The 21,229-nt window shown below is 40.4% G+C and overlaps 1 protein-coding gene across 1 annotated transcript in view; it reads right to left on the reverse strand.

The window, feature by feature from the left end:
- Nucleotides 1-21,229, reverse strand: part of Col24a1 (collagen type XXIV alpha 1 chain) — a 228,645-nt gene that overhangs the window by 146,908 nt on the left and 60,508 nt on the right. Inside the window, exon 20 of the mRNA XM_041678738.1 lies at nucleotides 5,740-5,793. Within this exon, the coding sequence (XP_041534672.1) occupies nucleotides 5,740-5,793 (54 nt within the window). The remainder of the gene's footprint in view (nucleotides 1-5,739; nucleotides 5,794-21,229) is intronic.

Genomic DNA, 21,229 nt, shown 5'->3' on the forward strand with positions numbered 1-21,229 from the left:
GAAGGCTTACTGAGGAATGTATGTATACACACACACACACACACACACACACACACACAGAGAGAGAGAGAGAGAGAGAGAGAGAGAGAGAGAGAGAGAGAGAGAACACAGACAGAAGAGACATAACTGGCACATGTGTGCAATCCCAGCAGTTTGAGGTTTTCAGTCAACTGGCAGAAAATTAAGAGAAAATAAAAGGCTCCTGCAGTGTTCTTTCCCTGGAAAAATCCCCTCTTTTGCTGAATAGAACAACCATTTCTTTCAAATATAGGGTGTATGGTTTTTTCTTTATAAAATACTTATTTATGTTTATTTCATGTTTACAGTCACTTGCCTGCATTATGTCTGCAGATCAAACATGTGCACCTTGTGCCCACCAAAAACACAGAGGGTCTCAGATGCTCTGAAACTTGACTGACCATGGTTGTTAACCACCATATGGGTGCTGGGTATAAAACCTGGGTCCTCTGCAAGAGCAGCAAGTGCTCTTAGTCCCTGAGCCCTCTCTCCAGCACTTACATGATTTTCTTGGTGACTATATCAATACAGTTTTAGTAATTTACACTATTACCTCTTCCTTAACAAGACAAGTAATAAAAATCAAGGAAGTTTAAGGATGCTTCTATGATAGGATATACATTGCTGAAGAGACACATCATTCTTATGGTATAAATATGTTTGACTTTGCTTTTCCTGTTTCTAGAAAAATTTCAAGACAAAGGAGCAAGAACAAGAATATAGATAAAATCAGATCTCTAATTCTTAAAACACAAAGTCATATTATTTTTACTATTACATTTTCTAGTTCTTTTGATAAAAATCGTGGTGCCTAAAAGTCATTTTAAATGTCAGTAATGTTTATAAAATAGTTGCACTTTGTTGGTGTTAATGAATCTATAACTTCATATCTACCAAATAAATACCTTTAGGAAAAAATACTCCAAAAAGCAACAATTACTCATTGCCAGTTTCAACTACTGGTCTAGGTTTCAGGCCTTTGGTCAACTTAAAAAAGTGTGTGTGTGTGTGTGTGTGTGTGTGTGTGTGTGTGTGTATGTGTGTGTGTGTGTGTGTGCTAAGACATGCATGTGGAAACCAGAAGAGAGTTCGTGGGAGTTTGCTCTGTCCTTTGTGCATTTGGTGTGTGACTGAAACTGGGTTTCCATGTTTGGTGTCAGGTGCCTTTACCTCCTGAGCCATCTGGAAGAACCACTGACTCATTTTAACATTTTTATCCATTACTTTATTTTATTTACAAGTGTGTGTGGGGGGTTCTGTGTTTCTGTATGCGTACCATGAACACACAGTTACTGAAGGAGGTAGAAGGTGGCATCAAATTCCCTAAAGTTGCTACAAGTGGTTGTGGGTGCTGAGGACTGAACTCTGCAGGAGCAGCAAGTGCTCTCACCTGCTGAGCCAGCTCCCCAGCCCCCATTTTTAACACTTCAATTGTAAGGCTGAAAGAACTACCTAGAACAAACATCTTAAGATCACCATTGCAGCCATATTAAAAAGGTCAGCTGACGTTAGTTCTTTTCTCCTCCACCAAGCAAGTGAAGCAGAATCACAGACTGAAGTGCACTATGGATCTTCACCCAGCATGGAATTCACCCTAACATGTCAAGGTCACCGATTATCTCCTGATTTCTAAAGACAGAATCTGTTGCTCGACCTTCGAGTCTCTCACAGCACACAACCAACCCTTTTAAATAATTTATTTATTTGTTTATGTGTATATATTGTATGTGCACCTGCATGAGTTTATCTGCACCATATATGCGTGGGAACCCACAGAAGCCAGGAGGGGGCATAAGGTCCCCTGGAACTAAAGGAACTGGCCATTGTGGGCCGCCACTTGGGTGCTGGGAACTGAATCTGGGTCCTCTGTCAAAGCAGCCATCTTTCTTAACCATTCATTCGTTTCTCCAGTCCATGTCATTCTTTTGTATCACACTTTCTTTAGTTTATAGGAACTTCTTTTTCTTCCTGGCTAAATTAGAACTCTGTCCGCAAGAGGCATTGTAGTTATGTAATGGTTACTATTTCATATTTACTACCTGACATAACACTAAAAGGAAGCTCCATATGAATTGAATGAATGAACTATTGAGTGAATGAACAAATAGATGCTCACGTTCAGGTTCTTAAGCAGGGGAAGGCTGGAGTAGACAGGAGACACCTTAACGCAATTCTCTATACTATCTGTCTCTCCTACCTTCTTAGTTCTATGTTTTACCTTGGTTTACTGATGGCTATTATTTTATGTGTCAAAGTACCTAGTCATACCCATCCAGATCTTCAAATTCTTCCAGGTTTTCTATTTAAATTCCCCTTTAAAGTTCAACAACAAGAAACCCAAATCAAAGTCTTGGTTTTACCTCCTATCTCTCTTTCTCTCATCACATTCCTCTAGTTATCAAGTTACCTTTTTTGTCTTTTTTTATATCTATCTTTAAAGTGACTTTCACCCATATCTAGTCAATAAAATCAGGTTTAATACATGGTGATAGTTGCTTGATAGAAGCTTTTCAGGAACACAGGGAAAACAGCTAACTTAGATATTGACATTGTTATATGTGATGCTCAGTGCCTGGATGACGGATGTGAACGAAGGTTACATCCTGATGAAAGAAACTATGAGATTTGAACAAGAACAGCATGGTTTGTTGATCTATAGAGTTTGGCAGGAATGATGTTTCTGAAAAGCAGTGATCAGTGTGAGGGTACGCTGCCAGCTAGGGTTAGAGTGTAGAGAACCATGTGTTAAAGCAAAGACATGCACGTCTTAGACGTGCACTGCCGATATCGTAAGGATTCAAGCAGTGGCAGGCTGTGACGTATACTTTCCACAGATTTTTCCTCTGGCGTCGTGACTGTGGGTTTGAAGGGATGCCAGGATGGAGACAGGGAGAGTAACTGGAGGTCTACCCCACTAATCCTGGAGAGAAATTGAAGAGGGCCTAGGCTACGGCATTGGCAGTGAACACGGTTTCAAAAGTAAAGCGGGGAAATTTTGAGTCAAGGAGAAATGGTAAAAGGTTATAATTGATGGCCCAACGCTGTGCTGCTCAGAACCCCGGAGAGGAGTTGATGCAAAACATATGTGGGGCGCATACGTGCAGAGGAACACGTCACAGCCCTGGAAGGAAGTGAAGGATGGCTGCACGGAGGGATGTTGGTGGGTGGCAGGTGAGGCTGCCAGGTAAAACACAGGATGTGCACTCACATTTGAATTTCAGATAAACAGGGAGCGACATTTAGTTTAAATACTTTCCAAACACTGCTGCTCCATTCCCTCACAAGTTTTCCTTCCTCGAATGTCACACAGCCCACTTGTCTGCCTCACAAACTCCTCTTTCATCACATTGGTTCAAATGTCACCTTTCCGGCAACTGTGCATCCCTTTCGCTGTGGCTATGACAAGGGTTTCCATGCTTGTATAGACTGTTCTCTGTGGTGTGTGTGTGTGTGTGTGTGTGTGTGTGTGTGTGTGAGCTGGAGGATGCTGTTGGGTATCTTCTTTAATCATGTTCCACCTTATTTTTCTTTGAGATAGGGCCTCTAGCTGAACCTGGAGATTGCCAATTGGCTGGGATGGTTGGAAATGAGCCCCAGGTGTTCCTGTTTCTCTATCCCACCCAAGTTGTTCTATGGGCATTGGAGATCTCAATTTTCCTGCGTGTGCATCAGAGACTTTATCCAGAATACTACCTCTCCAGTCCCCAGCTTGTAGAACTCTTGAAAATGTGGACTGGGGCTATCAATTTAGGGTCTAGCACAGTGGCTCTCACCTGGAAGTCACCCAATAAATGTTTGTTAAATGGATAAATGTTCTATTTCAGATTCCTATTATTTTCCCAGGCCTATCCCCACTAGTACATCCTGTGCTCTGGCCCAGTCTGGTGAGTCTGATCTCTTACTTACATGGGAGTCTCATGCACTCATCCCATCTTCAGATAGAGTGTGGGATCCATTCCTAGTGCTCATACAGTCTGAGAACCCACGTCCTATGCCTTCTCTACCTCTAGGCTTAAACAAGGAAGTACATCCAATGCTTGCCTGGCACCTCCCTTATCAATTCTTATAACAAAAAACTATTATTATTATTATTGCTGTTGTGCTTTCTCTTGTTCTCTCTCTCTCCTCTCTCTCTCTCTCTCTCTCTCTCTCTCTCTTTGTGTGTGTGTGTGTGTGAGTGTGTGTGTGTGTATGTGTGTGCAGGAGGCCAGAGGCATTGGATTCCCCCTACAGCTAGAGTTATAGGTCACTATAAGTTACCTGATATGGGTTTTGGGGTTCAAACTTGGGTTCTCTGTAGGAGCAGTACATGTTCTTAACCAACAGCTGAGCCATCTCTCCAGCCCACTGCCTAGATTTCTTTAGTTCCTCTACACTGCCTTCAATTTTTTCTAGTTTAAACTATTCTTTAAGTTGACTTAAGGGCTATCTTCTAAAGACACAAACCAGATGGTGTATTTGCTACTTAAATATCTTGATTAGTCCCTGATAAAGTAGACACTGTAGTCCGATCATGAGTGTTCCCAACTATGTGATCCCCAAGCTAAGTGGTGAAGAACCCAGACTTGGAAGTCACTTCTTGGTTAAAACCCTAGCCATGTTCTTTTATAATTATGTGTCTGAGTAAATATCTTCTTTTTCTATTTCAAAATGTTTGCACATGGCATTCACACGTGTGTTCCTGTATATGCCATGGTGAACATGTGGATGGAGGAAGAAACCTTTTGTGGATCTGTTCTTTCCTTCCACCGTGGAGGTTTGCAGCTCACACTCTGGTAGTCAGGATTTGTGCCATTTCCATTGAGCCTTCTCTGTCCCTTAAGGGACTGTCTTAAGATCTGTGGCATTTGTAAATGAGGGTACTGTCTACCTGATAACATTATGTAAAACTAAAGTAATCTCATTTCAGTAAAACATGGCATGGTATCATCCAACAACACAGCACACAGACAGACACAGCTGTTATTAACATCTGTCCGGCCTTCACTGCCCATTTCTCTCTCCACCTACACTTTTTCCACTTGAGCTTGACCTCTTTAACTCCTCCACCCTCCAGTTCCAGACTTGGTCACTCCACGGCTCTATTTCTATACTTGTTTATGATGGCCAGCCTGCATGATGCTGAAACTTTTGATGCTGAATTCCTGGCACACATAGAGCAGCATCCTTGTGCACACACACAGCAGCAGGAATTGGGGTGAGGATGCTCCTTGTGCCACATCAAGGCTCTGGGACACCGCAAGCTTTCTTACATGAAAGAACAGGCATTTTATCAGTGCTGAAACCTCCCTACCCTCAGAAATTTCTCTCCCATTTACTGTCTACTGTGATTTTTAAGAGTTGTTCTCATTACTTTTATCTTCTCTAAAACATTCTTTAGACTAAAATTTATGATTTTCAAATATTATCCTTCTAGTAACTAAAACAAACCATGAAAATCATTTAAAACTGACTGGATTCTGAGCTCAAGGTGCTTAATTACCGATAATTCTGATATTCTTAAGACCTTTCCCTACACATGCTAAGAATTTATTATTTTTTACAACTTTTTAAAATTGATTTTATTGAGATACACATTTTCTCTGCTTCCCTCCCTGCCTCTCCCCTCCCCTTCAACCCTCTCCCATGTACAGTGGTGAGCATAGCTGCCTTCCATGCTAAGAATTTAAATGAACAAATGCTATATTTCTACATCCAGTATGGTTTTTATTTGCTTTTTACCTTTGGTCCTTCAGGTCCATTTTGTCCAGGAATCCCAATATCTCCTGGAAAACCCTGGTAGGTGTAAAAAGGCAGAGAGTTTATTTCACAGCAAATGATTTGAACTCTATTAAACATAAACCCCTCCTTTGTATCCCATGCCCAGTTAAAGCAATCTATATTCAAAACCCAACATTAATGATTATTACACAACTGTTCCACACTGGGATAAAAACTGGTATCCTAAAAAAGGAGATGTACTTTATTAATAAGAAAAACTTTACTAATAATCTCCAGGCTTAAAGGAATCGCTGGGGTCCTGTTTAAGAGAAAGACACACCCTCCCAACGTCGTACCAGACACTGAGCTATCAGGCAGTAAAGGAATGCACGTTGTAAGACTCTCAGTTCAACATGAAGTGTTCTTAAGTGCAGACACAATCCACTTCTATCTAGTTAAAATAAAATCATCCAATTACACATAGGATGTCAATGTGCTTTGTGTCAGATCTACCTGTCTATCTAGAATCCCAGACTTGGTGGCCTCTGAGTACATGCTTATGTTCTCTCATTTCTGTCTTACCAATGCTCACTAATAATTAGTTTCACAAAATTTCATCTGTATGTGTATGAGCATCAAATCATAATTTCACCCTTGGAAATTATATTAGCCATCTAAAGCACTTGATTTCCAAAACAAAGCGCTTCAGAGTTAACTGAAGTCCATGCTAAGGAAAGGCCTGCGTTGTTGTTCTAAAACAGTGAGGCTGAACTACCTGCCGATATAATGAATCTGAACACAGCACCTCACACTCAATTTCAAACATCATCATCATCACTAGGCCGTTCCTTTGTGTATTCAGTCACCAATGAAGAAAGTCCATTTCCCGTTGACTGAGACCAGGTAAGAAAGGCTCATGACTCAGCAATTGTTAAAGGAAAGAGAGCTTTGGGTGGAGGACAATTGTCACCAAGTAAAGATGGTTCTGTGCAGCGATAAATATGCTGGAACTAAAAATCAGAACAAGCGAGAGGGGGCAGCGAAACTGACTCCCTGAAGCTCATTCTGCATAGAAGAACAGAGATGTTGACATGGGTTCTTCTGATCTGGTAAGGACTTACTATAGGTCTGACTTTCAAGGGTCATGGGACAGCTGACACAGATCTATGGTTTTTTTTTTTTAATGATTAAAGGAACCAGGTGAACCTATGCTAGCATTTGTATTCATTCATATGTAAAATTATATTCACCTAATGATTTCAAGCCTTTTTTCTCAAATAGAGTCCCTGTGGCCTTGAGGCAGCATACCTGCCTTCTAGTTCTTGCTGAGATACTTGCTAGCTGACCTCCATATCTGATCCATTACACGCCACCCCTCACCCTGCATTCAGTTCTTGAATGAATATTACCTGGAGTTCCAAGCCAAAGGGTGGTTTGATGCTCCCCCTTCAAATACTTCTTTCTCTTCTAAAACCCTCACAGCCCAAAGTAAGTTAGCAGTGTTTGTCTGCTTTTATTGTTCACGTCAGACTGTAAACTCCTGGGGTATCATGTGCTTTCCAGGGCCATACTCCCAGCAAGTACTATGACATCTGGTGTGCAGTCATGGCTTTTAAAAGGTTTGTTGTTATTGTTATTGTTGAGAGACTGACTGGCTTCTTTTGAAAAGGAGGACAGCATGTACTGTGGCTACTTGCATCCTGGGTCTCTGTTTACAACCAGCCAGAAAACTGGATCAGAGCACCCGCACCATTACATTCATGACTTGTCCATTTTCCAGATGCCCCCAGAACATGTTATCATACCAGCAATCGAGAAAGCACTGAGGCAAGAGTCATTTTAAAATAACTCTTAAGGTGCTTGGATAGGATTCTACAAGCCAAATATCCGGGGAGGGGACTTTTTTCAATGGGGAGAAAAATCGGATTAAATTTAACCACAATAAATATATTAAAATTCATAAGTTCAAATACATCAACTTCACAAATTCTCCACGTGTAGAGGATAAAGAGAAGTGAACTTACCACCTGGAGAAGCGAGCACGAAAATCAACAATTCACCATCATTTGCCTTTGCTCATATTCTGTACCACTTTCATTCAAATAGTAGGAGAGAGGATTCAGTCCTCCCCCAAGGAGATGGGGGCATCCAGCCCTCCCCACAAAGAAATGGGAACGCAAGAAGATCTGTTTCTCACCCCCTCAGATTATCTCATAGACTTGGAACTGAGCTCAAGCCTACAGTAGCGCCTCACACACAAGGATGACAAGACACGTATTTACTGACAGGAGAACACAGTCTGACCAGCTGACTTGCCAAAACAAGCAAAACAAACCTCCATATGGTCAGGGCTCTGTCACATGACTAGCATTTTTTAAGAAAGACACAAGGAACATGAGAAACTATACCATGAGACTATAATCAACCCAGACTCTGAAGATGCTGTAAATCAAACGGTGGGGAGCATCCACATCTAATTATAAGCGGGGGGGGGGGGGGAGAACAGAGACTGAACTTATGGGCTGAAAGACACAGCAAATTTACAAACCAAAGCAAGACACAAGAAGGCTTTAGGAGGTAACAAGCAATTCTGCTTTAGCCTTACAGTATGTACAGGGACGTAGGTCTAAAATTAGTGTGTGATACACGCTTGTCTTACAGCCTCGTTTGATTTTACAATAAAACTAACAAAATCAGTGAGGTAAATTAACCTTACCAGGTAAACACAGTTAGTTCACATACTTTGTCTGCTGTTCGTGATATATGTGAACTCCTGCATCCTTCATGAGTCCAAATATCAACAGGATACTTTAAAGAGACAAAGTGCCACAGACAAAGAGAGCGGGACAAGAGATGCCACCAACGCAAACCTCGTATTTGAGTTAAGTAAGTGGAATGTTTCAAAGTTAAGATTTACTGAGAATGTTTCAAAGTTAAGAGTTTATTGAAAATCTCAGAAACATATCACACAATTATTAGAAGGAAAAAATCTCTATGTCCTTCCCACATGGGCATGCTTAGAAACTTGGCCAATGAAATGTTTTCATTATTTTAAGTATTCATAGCTGGACTACTCTTAAGTAGAGAGCTTGCCACTTAAATAGTACACTAACCAGAGTTAAGTGGGTCAGCTGAGTTTTAATGATAAAACCCGGAAAGGAATTTTTAATGTTTAAATTAACTGCTCAATCTGTGTTGCCACCGATGGACATGGGTATGCATGCCAAACAGTGAGATGTCAGAGACCTCAGATGTGAAAAAATTCAAAGTGTATATGTAGGGCCAAGACTTACTTCTAAAAATCATATTGGTGGACAAATGTACAATAAGAAAAGCAAAGGACAAAAAGCTGGTACAGATGCCCCAACTTATTGCTTTAAATTTTTTTGTTTTTTTTTTTTGTTTTTTGTTTTTTTGGAGACAGGGTTTCCTCTGTGGTTTTGGAGCCTGTCCTGGAACTAGCTCTTGTAGACCAGGCTGGTCTCGAACTCACAGAGATCCGCCTGCCTCTGCCTCCCAAGTGCTGGGATTAAAGGCGTGCGCCACCACCTCCCGGCTATTGCTTTAAATTTAAAATAACACGAAGTCAGAAGAGTTTCCTCACACAGACAGAGTCACACTTGAAAGCAGGATGGCTTAGTGAGGAGGAGGGGGAGGGGGAAGAGGGAGGAGTTGGGAGGAGGAGACAGAGAGGAACAGACTGACTCCTGGTGCTTTCTTAACACAAAGTCTGATCACAGATTGTTACTGAGAAGCAGAAAAATGAAGTAGCTTTAAAAACACTAAGGGCAAATGTGGCTTCTATTTTCGGAGCCTCCGCATCTGTTTGCTGGACAGAGAGTGATTCCCTGTTCTCTCCAGTGAAAACAAAGTTTTATTATTCTCTAATCACTCGAGGCTGGAGACTAATTCACATGCATTTTTATAGCAAAACCTGGGAACCCAGGCACTAGCAGATTGTATTTGTTTCCTGGGAAATCATAAAAGTGAAATACTGGCTTCTTACTTAGTGGAAGCCAAAAGCTCAACAAACCAGTTTCCTAAGGAGGTAAATATACGGCGTTTTAGGGCACACATTGACATTTTGAATAGCTTTTCAATAGGACTAATTTATTTCTGCTTTTTATTAAGATCTATATTTCTTCCGCTTATAAAGTACAGATGGATAAACAACAAACAAAAGTAAATCTATTGGCTGAGTTAATGACGATCAACCACAAGATGGAACAAACTGTATGAACCCCAAGTGGCTAATGCTAAGTGAAAAAAGCCAGACAGAAGAGGAGCATAAAATGTGAGTCATTTATAAGAAGACTTTGGAAAATGTGGATTAATGTGGAGTGATGAAAAATGTATCCTATCGTAGAAAGGAGCAAGAAGAATAGAAGAAAAATAAAACGTAAAGGAATCATAAAGATGCAATTGCTGGCTTTGGTAGATAATACATTGTTTTGACTTAACAATGGTATTATAAACTATTCAATCAGATAGATTAATTATTTGGAATTTATTCCACATTAATTATATACCTCAATAAGTCTTTGCTGTTATTTAAAGAATTGGTGTTGGGTGCTGTGATGGATAATACTGATCACTAACTTCACAGAATCTGGAATCACCAGGAGACATGTGAGTACGCCTCATGAGAGACATTTGGGTTAGTCTCTGGGCGTGCTCGTGAAGGATTGTCGTGATCAGGTTAACTGAGGAGGAGAGAACCGCCTTCACTGCGGTCAACACCATTCCACAGGGTCCTGGATTGCACAGAAAGCGGGGAGCTAGCTGAGCATGAGCATCGTTTTGCCTCTGCAGATGCAAGTGGTCATCCATGGCTTCTCTGCACGACGGGCTGTGTCCTTGAACTGGGCGCCCAGATTAACATTTCTCCTGTAAAGTGCTTTTGTTGAAGTTTTTTGTTTGTTTGTTTTTATGATAGCAACAGGAATGGTAACTAATTCAGGTATTTCCATAACTATTTGCCATGGTAGGCAACTATGTGTGATCTTTAGAAAAGGCAGAATTCACTCACTAAATTAGTACTCAGGTAAGATCAACAGACTTTAGATTTGGATTATTGTTAAGGTAAGTAGTGTGCTTGATTGTAATAATAGCTTGAAAACAAAGTTTGTATATTGGATAATTTGAGATTTTCCACTATTTTTCATGATAGTTTTAAAATATTACAAATTGGGAGAGGCAGGGAGGGGAGCAAAGAAAAATGTAGAGCTCAATAAAAATCAATTAAAAATATTACAAATTGTCCTAGATGATATTTTGACGACTTAACACCATTAAAATTTTAGCTCCCATAGATTTTACTTGCTACTCCTGTTGTGTTTTAATTACACAGAACACAGTATGATTTGGATTATACTTATCATCTGAGCAGCTCTGAAATTTAAGCACATAGAGATGAATGGGGTCTTTTATTAAGAAAATAGTCACACAATAAAATTGATAAAAGCAACATGTAGATTATAAATTTGTACAAGGAGTTAGCTAAAGCCTAGTCTGCTAATTAGCTAAAGCCTAGTCCGAACTGGCTGACCAGGGACCCAAGAAAGTCTTCATCAGTTTTGGGGATCAGATTCAAGTATTCAAGTCCTGGGTGCTTTGAGGGCAAGTACTTCATCATTTAGGCCATGTCCCAGCCTCACTAGTTCTAACTTAGATAATAATATTGTTACATAATTTAAAATGTTATCCTTTGTCCAAAAATAAACGGGAATACAAAAAAATAGCCTAGTTTCTATGGAGAGGATTGCAACTTTACATTTTAAAATGGGGGGAGAAGAGGGAGTGGGGGGAGGGGAAGGAGGAGGGAGAGGGGAGGGGGAGAGGGAGAGGGAGAGAGAAAGAGAGACAAGATAGAGACCAGGATTTTGTTCCTCTGCATTTTAGGAAACACACATCATGTCAGCAATATGGTTAGTCCAAGCAGGGAAGTAATGATCTTAAAAGGAGGATTAAATGGGCTCTTTCTGAATGAGAATAAGCCGTCCAAAAGTTAATGCCAACAAAAATATTTGATATGGCAAAGGTAATAAAGTTGTTTTCCCAGTAAACTATAGGAACCAAACTGAAGCTAAGAGAGGGAGCTGCTGCTAATGCAGGAGCTCCTCCCTCTCCAGGGAAAACCAGATGCAGAAACTACCAGCTTCTGCCAAGAGAGAGGCCAAGTGAAGACCCCATTGAGATAGCTGCTTCTCTTTCATCCCCCCTTTACTGTTTTAGATCTAGAATTCCTTCAAAACCAGATTCTTTTCATTATGGTATTTTTGAAAAGGTTTACAATTGATTACCCCTTGCCATGTATTTTCCTCTTTTAGCAATTCCATGGATTTGAACAGAAAACACACTGCAGCTTACTCCCATATGTTCAGCAGCATGAAAGCCCAGCAGAGAAGGTCCTCAAACAACAGACCGTGCAATTCCTTATGATGCAACACATCTGCCCCTGGTTCCACTGAGCATCCATGCATCTTCAACATCGCTCTTAAAGGCACCGGCAAGACCAGATAGGAAGTCTACATGTATTCTTGTAAAGGCCACACAAAGCCATACCAAACTTACAATTTTAAAACAAACCATGCTGTTATTTGATATTTAGGAATCAATAATCAATAGCAACAAAACATGATATAATATAGCAGGGTGGGAGGAAATGGGAGGATAGAAAATTTACCAAGGTAAATTATTTACCAAGGAAAGGGAGGTGTTTGGAGATGGATTAGATCTCCACTCACTTGGTTTTGATGATGTTTTCACAGTTTATTCATATGTCAAAAATGGAGCTATGTAATGTTTCAGGTGCCAACAGTGCATGGCTGTACTCTCAGTACAGAGGAGGAGGAGGAGGCAGGAAGATGTGGAGTTGGAGGTTATCCTTAGCTACCTTGTGAATTCATGACCAGCCAAGGCTATAGGAGACCCTGTACCAAGAAAAAATGTTGAATTGTATAATTTATATGTATGCAATTGTCATATACCAATTATACTTCAATAAAGCTGACAAGAGAACAACTAGGGTTGGATGGTTTGGGTAATCATGCCATCTTGGCAATGATTTGTAATGATTGAAAGATCTTTAGCGGGAAGAACATTAAGATTTATTTCCTGAACTTCTTCCCAGGTAAAATTCAGTTAAGTTTCGGTTTTGAGTTATTTCACAAGTAACAACAGCACAATCATCATTTCATTCACGTGTTTAGAAAAGCATATGTAGAGACACTTAGTATCTACCATCTAGCTGACTCACTAGGAATGTCTCTGCTGTTTTAATTAGTGAGCAGCAGTCTGCCCACTTTAGCACAACTGAATGTTCCAGTTCTTGGCACTGAGTGTACTCTTGTGGAGAAGTCCTGGCTTCATGGAGATACATTCTGAAGACTTGATCTCAAAGAAATAATGCACAAATATCTTAGTGTCAGTCAGGGTGTGTGCACCAACAAAACATTTATAATGCTGGAGTCAATTCTGGACCCACAGCTTAGTATTTTCTTTTTATTTCTTTTTCAAATAGACTTACTGCTCTCTTGAACTATATTGGCCTACATTTAGGCCTCATTAAGAACACACCTGCCCCAGGTTCTGCCATCATGGGATTTATTACCAACTCAATGCCATGTAGCCTATGATGTCCCTTAGAGTTTGCCTCAGCCAGATTTGGTAGTGTGCTTCTTGAAATCTTGCAGAACTTTGTAAACGTGGTGTGTTAGTTAGAGTCCTTTAGAGCAGTGGTTCTCAACCTGTGGGGTGCCACCCCTTTGGGAGTGAAATGACCCTTTCACAGGGGTTGCATATCAGCTATCCTACATATCAGATATTTACTCATAAACAGTAGCAAAATTACATTTATAAAGTTGCAACATAAATAACTTTATGATTGGGGGGTCACCACAACAGGGGGAACCATATTAAAGGGTCACAGCTTTAGAAGGTTGAGAACTACTGCTTTAAAGGAACACACACAAATACACACACATATGCACACACACATATGATTTGTTAGAATGACTTATAGATTGTAATCTAACAATGGATGTTTACCAATGGAAGGTCCAATAACCCATTAGTTGTTCAGTGCATGAGGCTGAATGTCTCAACTGGTCTTCAGTGTATGCTGAAATCCTGAAGAGATAGGCTCTAATGCCACGGGAGGAATGGACACACTAGTGAGAGCAGAAGCAAGTTTCCTTCTTCCATGTCTTTTATTTAGGCTGCCACGGAAGGTGTGGCCCAGATTAAGTAAGGGTGGCTCTTCCTACCACAAAAGATCTGGCTTAAAAGTGTGTCTTCTCACTTCAAATTATCGAATTAATCAAAATTCCTCACAGGTGTGCCCAGCTTCTTGGGTTTTAGCTAATTCCAGTTGTGGAATTAACATTAACAATGAATAGTTATCACCAGCCAAGAGTAGCCATCATAATGGCTATTTCATACCAGGCATTTTACATCATGATCAAGAGAATATTTCTCCATTCCAATGAAATGTGTACTCATGGAGAAAGACAGATGCATTTTAACTAAGTTGATGTGTACTCATGGAGAAAGACAGATGCATTTTAACTAAGTTGATTCCTCCAGCGCCACAACCACTCATTCATCTCTCACGTGACTCTTTCACTGTGTAGATCTTAATTTTCCCAACTAGAATGAATATACATTTTTTCAAACTATGGGTGATATGTTAAAATATATTCTGCAATATTGATTGGGTAGAGCTTAGAACATAGTAGAAACTAATAAACATACTTTTTCTGCTGATTTAGTCACATGCATTCTTTAATGTGTGTAATGTGTGTATGTATGTGTGTGTATGCGTGTGTATATGTATGTGTATGTGTTTGTGTGTGTATGTGTTTGTGTGTGTATGTGTGTGTATGTGTATGTGTGTGTATGTGTATGTGTGTGTATGTGTGTATATGTATGTGTATGTGTGTGTATGCGTGTGTATATGTATGTGTATGTGTGTATGTGTTTGTGTATGTATATGTTTGTGTGTGTATGTGTGTATGTGTGTGTGTATATGTATGTGTATGTGTGTGTATGTGTGTATATGTATGTGTATGTGTGTATATGTATGTGTGTGTATGTGTGTATATGTATGTGTGTATATGTGTGTATATGTATGTGTATGTGTGTGTATGTGTGTGTATGTGTGTATATGTATGTGTGTGTGTGTGTGTGTGGTGGGTATGAGCTTGTGAGCGCAGTGCACGCAGAGGACAGAAGAGAGCATCAGATCCTCTGGAACTGGAATGACAGGAAGTTGGTTGGAAGCTGCTGTGTCGGTCCTGGAAACTGAACACAAGTCCTCTACAAGAGCAGCATACACTCCTAACCACTGAGCTCTCTCTGTAGCGTCTATTAGCACCACTTTTTTTTTTTTTTTTTTTTTTTTTTTGGTTTTTCGAGACAGGGTTTCTCTGTGATTTTGGAGCCTGTCCTGGAACTAGCTCTTGTAGACCAGGCTGGTCTCGAACTCACAGAGATCCGCCTACCTCTGCCTCCCGAGTGCTGGGATTAAAGGCGTGCGCCACCACCGCCCGGCACCACTTTTAAAATGGCAACTAAAGAAAAAATTCTTAATCAAATCCAAATAATAAAATATATCAAGGAAGTAACTGACATACTTGAACGGAGTTCATAACACTAACGCAACCAATAACATAATAGCCCCAGGCTGGTGCTGGCTTGTTCTAGTCGAGTCTACTGAAACGTTAAAATGAATATTCAGAAGAATGCCTCTATTTGATATGAACAGACTTGCCAAACTATTCTTTGTCTCAAATGAAGACCACCCTGATGGAAAAAGAGGATCCACTAACTCGCCCCTCCTGGCAATCCCTTCATTAGTGGTCTTGACTCACTTGTGATAAACAGCTGGCCTGTTTATTAAAATCAGCATCCCAAACTCAAATAGTTGGCATGAGCAACAGCCCAGGGGAGTTCACAGCTGAATCAACAAACACTCTCACTCTCCTGCTACCATGTTAGAAGCCTGTGTGTGATCAGTGCTCAAGACTGATGCTCCTATGCCTAGAGAAACTGCAAAATCTCCTGAGTATCACTGATACGTTTCCATTAAAAGCATACCTGCGATACCACTCTATGAGGAACAGGAATACACAGATTTCCATGTCGTTATTACAGCAAGCTCATAACTTCATGGAAATAAGCGAAACATTAACGGCAGCTATGTTTTGAAGTGTTTTAAGGGGATTTTTATCCAGATGACCTCCATCCAGGGGCAGTTTTCAAGAATGCGATGGCAAATACCAACACTCAGGACAGCTTCTGAACACTTGGCTTTCACAAACTGCACCTAGGACTCAGAGCTTCCTGTCTGAAGGAACTATCAAGAACTGTTGGTCAGTCCTTGAGCAGACATCTGATCACATGGTATGATTAACTTCAGGAGTATTGGTTTTTCCAATCATCCCGACTCTCTTGATCCATGTGTGATACCGGGCATTGGATAATCAGAAACTTTTCCTTACCTTAGTTTCAGGTGCCCATTTGGGGTTGAAATGCAGATGTCTTTGGGAGGGAAATACATCGCTTTTAATTATCAATCACTGATTGCTCAGAATGAAACCTATTTATCTGGTCCTTCACTAAAAACATGCTGTAACTAAAGGACAAATTACACAAAGGAAAAGAACCATGTTCTTTGAGATGGTTAAGATTCCATGACCAGAGATAGAAGCGAGGGGTCAGGAGGCCCAGGAAAGAAACTTTCTTCTTCTTCTTTTTTTTTTCCCCAAAACTACAGTTTTTCTCTAAGGACTGAATTGTTCCTAGTCTTTCAAGAAATGGCTCAATATTTCATTTTCATTTTATAAAATATCAAACCCAATGCAAGGAGATTTTTGGAATATTGAATACTAATTTCTAAAATATAAGCTGTTTGACAATAGGACACAATTTAATTAATCTCAGCATCTGATTCTTTAGTGATTGTTCCTAAAAGATCTGTACGAAATGAACAACATAACAGACTATCTAAAGAGAAGGTGAAAAGGATGAGTCTGGTAGAAGTCTTGAGTTTTGAGAATCAGCCAATCACACACATATTCACACCTTTTAGCCATATATATATATATATATATATATATATATACATTTGGGGTGTGTGTGTGTGTGTGCATGTGCGTGCACGTGTGTGTGTCTACACATGTGCGTGTCCATGTGTTGGATAAGGATGAAGATGACATCGGAGATCAACATTGTCGTCAGAGCTCTAAGAGATACAGGGTTGAAGGCTGCTATAGAACAGTGTGACAGAGTCTGCCACAGTCTCAGCTATAGCTGCTGGGTCAGATGCAGTGTCACTGGGACAATGGATGACTAAGACTTCCCATCTTTGCTGTGTGGTTACTGATCTAGCAAATGTGTCCTTTTCCTTTACAATTATAACAAAGGATAAAAAGTTTGCATTTGTGTGGGTTAGATTATAGTCACTTATAATTTTCCTATGTTCCTAGACTTCTGTCATAATAATATAGTCTGAAGGGGTTTGAACTATTAGAGTATGCTACATAACAACACACCAACCCACTAAACATATAACATCATACTGAATGAATATTTCAGACAGTGAGAATAAACTCCAGTAAGTTTCAAGGGATGGCCAATTCTCTAAGGTTTTGAGTCTAGTGACCACAAATGTACTGGACTGTCTCCTATAGGGTAACTTAAGCACAATTATATGCACTGTGTCACCAAAAGAAAGAACAGGCCAGTTTAGATTCTGAGAGCAAAACATTCTATATGTAGGAGTACCACTTTTTTCCATGTACTGAGTGTGGCATGAGTAAAAAAACCCAGAGATAGAAAATGGATTTCAACCAGAAAACCAGAAAAGCAAGGCAGCCAAGCCACTAGAGAAGTCTTACCTCTATCAAGGCTGGGCGACCACAAACTAAACAGTCCAAAGCTTCTCTCTCCTCCCGTTTTATATTCCCTCTAGTGCTGAGATTAAAGGTGTGACTCCCTAGTACTAGGATTAAAGGTGTGAGCCACCACCACCTGGATTTGTTTCTGCTTTGAATTTGTTCAGCCCAGGATGACCTTGAATTTACAGAGATTCCTCTGACTCTGTCTCCCAAATCCTGGGATTAAAGGTGTGACACCACTGACTGACCTCTAGTGGCTTTAGCTTTGCCTCTGGTCTTCAGACAAGATTATTCATCAAAATACAAATAATATACCACTACAATTGAGTACTCAGAAGATTGCTAGAGCAAGGGGAGCCCCATGCAGCCCTGATGTCAAGACATTGCTGTCGAAGTGCCTACAACATCAGAGAAGTGGAAGATGCAGACAGACGCACACAATGGTCTTCAGCAAGAGAACCGTGCTACCTTCCGAAGGCAGAAGTGGAGTCACATGGTCCACAGCAGGAAAGAATAAGACCTTTGGGAACTAACTCTTTGTGTCAGTGGGTCTTGGTAGAGTAAGAGTGCTTGACCCTGGACTATCAAGGGAGCCCACACCCAAAACTTCCCAGTATTTCCTGAATTATATGGGGACTGCCAAGTCATAAATTGAGATGGAAAATTTTATAACTACAATTGGATACAAACAGGTCTAGTGAGCACAAGAAAACCCTGAAAGACACAGAGTTTGCATTCTTCCCAGACTTTCAGGTTAGTCCCCAGAGATGTATCAGATCGTCTCTCCTGACTTTTACACAGGACAAGACAGGTTGCCATGGCAAGGCAGGACTTATGTACCCAGACAGAGCAGGAAAGAAGGCTGGGCATGATCTAGGGTGGGTCAGTTTTGGTGGGTGTTAGCTGAAGATGGACAGCTGGAGGTGCATAACACAACTATGGATACTCTGAGTTACGGCAGGGAGGAAAGAATTGCTTAATAGGTAGGTGTGAGGGCAGGCTGGCAGGACATTCTCTTCCTGAAGAGACATGACCTCAAGTGGGATGGTAGAGCCATCTGGGCAAAGATCCAGGTACAAGAGACGTAGAAGCGAGGAAAAGAATGGCTAAAGTCATAGAAAGGATATGTGGGCCAGTGCACAAGGGGTAAAGGGTCTTGTATCACATATTCCGGCCCACTAGGAAGTACATGTCAAAGGTCAACTAACAACCAACTGCACACAATGCCAGTCTATTTCACATGAACTAGCCTTTCTTTATTGGCAACCTTCAGGCTAGATTGGGTAGCATCTGAGCAAAACAGGTCAGAAAGAAATGGGCTATGCATTGGTCTAAAAGATGGACTGCCCTTTGCCAAGCCAGATAACAGTTACTGATGATGCTATTAATCCAAACTGCCAGCAATAGAGACAAACACATTTGCCAGTATGGCAATATTCCCCCCGCCCCAGGAAGTCAACTAGACACTTGGTAACAAGTGTACTACCCTCAGTTCCTCACCATCTAAGTGCTATCAGCATCTTCACAGACAATGGGTACCATCTATTTCTACTGCATCTGGAGCTTCATCTCCTCTATGCCTAATGCCTGACCCATAGCATCTAATTCCACTGATCATGGTCTCTGAAGCAGAGCCTTCTTCATGTGGTAGGAGATTGGACCCAGGATATAATCTTCTGGCCTTAGGCTAGTGGCAGCCTTCTTCACTGGACACTGAAGCCGTCTTTTAAAGTTTAACAAAACTGACACATGACATATTCATTAAAAACCCTCTACCTGGCATTTTGTCCCAAATAAAGAAGATAAAAGGACACCAAGAAGTTGGAAAAGGTGTGGTTCTATTTACGGTAATTCTTAGTGATACACTGTAGTTCATGTTTCTTGCCACACAATCCTAGACCCTACAGGTCCTGGCATCCAAAAGTATCTCTCTTGAGAAGAAACACCACAGATTCCCGGAAAATTTAAACTTAAGGCTGCCCCTGGGGCTCTTTAAACTTCTTGTGGCCATATATGAGCAAACAGAAAAAAAAGTCATTCTACAAGCATGGCTCATGGACCATGAAAAACATAAGTAAGGGGATGATTTTTACACAATAAAACTGGAAGGAATACACAGGGAATACAGATAGAAAATTGGAGTAAGGGACTCCTGGTATGTGTCCTTTAGTTATGAAAATTTAGGTTAGACTACCAGTAAGATGCCTAGACCAGCTGAGGGTGAGAAAGCATAAAGCTGACAGTGGAGGATGGAGAGGGGGACAAACGGTTTTGGTCCTAAGGACAGCTGAATCGTTAAGGGTGTAGACCCTCTTTGAAACTGAGGCAGATCAAGCAGATCCATGTAAAGAAAGATACAGCAGATATAAATAAGTAAAAAGGAATGGCAAACTTTTATAGCCTAGAACTTAAATCTGATAAAAGTATAATTTTCTTGTCACATAAACTTTTAATATTTTTTAAAAATGAACATCCAGTGGGTCAACAGGAAAACAGGATCAAGTTCCGGAAAACAGAATGACAGCTTTATCACAATGGCATATAACCTCAAGTGTGTATTACAAGGAAGAAGCCTATTCACAAACGCTCTCTACTGTAATCCCAACTCTATGACATGCCACCCAAGCGATGGAGACATACAGAGATAACCAGCTGTTATGACTTTCAGCACGAATAGGAAGACTACAGATGAAGTTTAGGGCGTTGTCACTATTCATAATACTACGATGCTGGGCATGTGCCATTATGCATTTGTATAAACTCTTAAGATGTACAACATTGAAGGATATAATGTGTTCAACAATATGCTTGTATGTTTCATCAAATGTGACAATCACTCCCAATTTTAAAAGTTAGGAATTGGTATTTTTATGCAATCAAATATATAGGTAATTTAATTCTGATCCCTGAATTTAGATCAGGAGAAATTACTACATTGCCAGGGAGTTTAGGGTCCAGGCAAAGCTGTATTTCCAACTCTTACACTGTATTAGTGTCCTCATGGTGCGATTCATCATGAGAATTGAGTCAGCACTGTGAGAAGTGGGAAAGATGAACTCAGATAACATGGGTTTAGGAATTACACAAAGACACAGCTGCAAATCCCTAGGGAAACGGGGTAAATCTAACTCAGAAGAAAACATTAAGGTATCAAAATTTAAAATAACGCCGGGAAATCAATGATCTTTATATGCATATGCAAAAATCTCCTAGTAAATATAAAGGCAGAGAAACTCCACTGAAAATTGCAATGAAAATATAAAACTGGATCCAGGTGGTAGTGGTGCACACATTTAATCCTAGCACTTGGAGGTAGAGGCAAGCAGATCTTTGAGTTTGGGGCCAGCCTGGTCTACAGAGTGAGTACCAGTTCAGCCAGGGCTACACAGAGAGACTCTATTTTAAAGGACAAAAATTAATAATAATATTAATGATAAGATTTTAAAAATAAATTTTAAAAACTTATAAAGTTGGAACAAATTAAAAAAGAATTGTGCAAAACTAACATGTGGAAAACATTGTAAATATTCCTCAAAAACCAGAAAAGGCGATTGAAGCAAATGAAAGACAGGCATTGTTCGTGGAGAGGATGACTCACTTGGATAATTTTA

This window comes from Microtus oregoni, unplaced genomic scaffold, assembly GCF_018167655.1.
Source record: "Microtus oregoni isolate MIOR12 unplaced genomic scaffold, Mior012 000000F_ref0000247, whole genome shotgun sequence".
NCBI classification, from domain to species: domain Eukaryota; kingdom Metazoa; phylum Chordata; class Mammalia; order Rodentia; family Cricetidae; genus Microtus; species Microtus oregoni.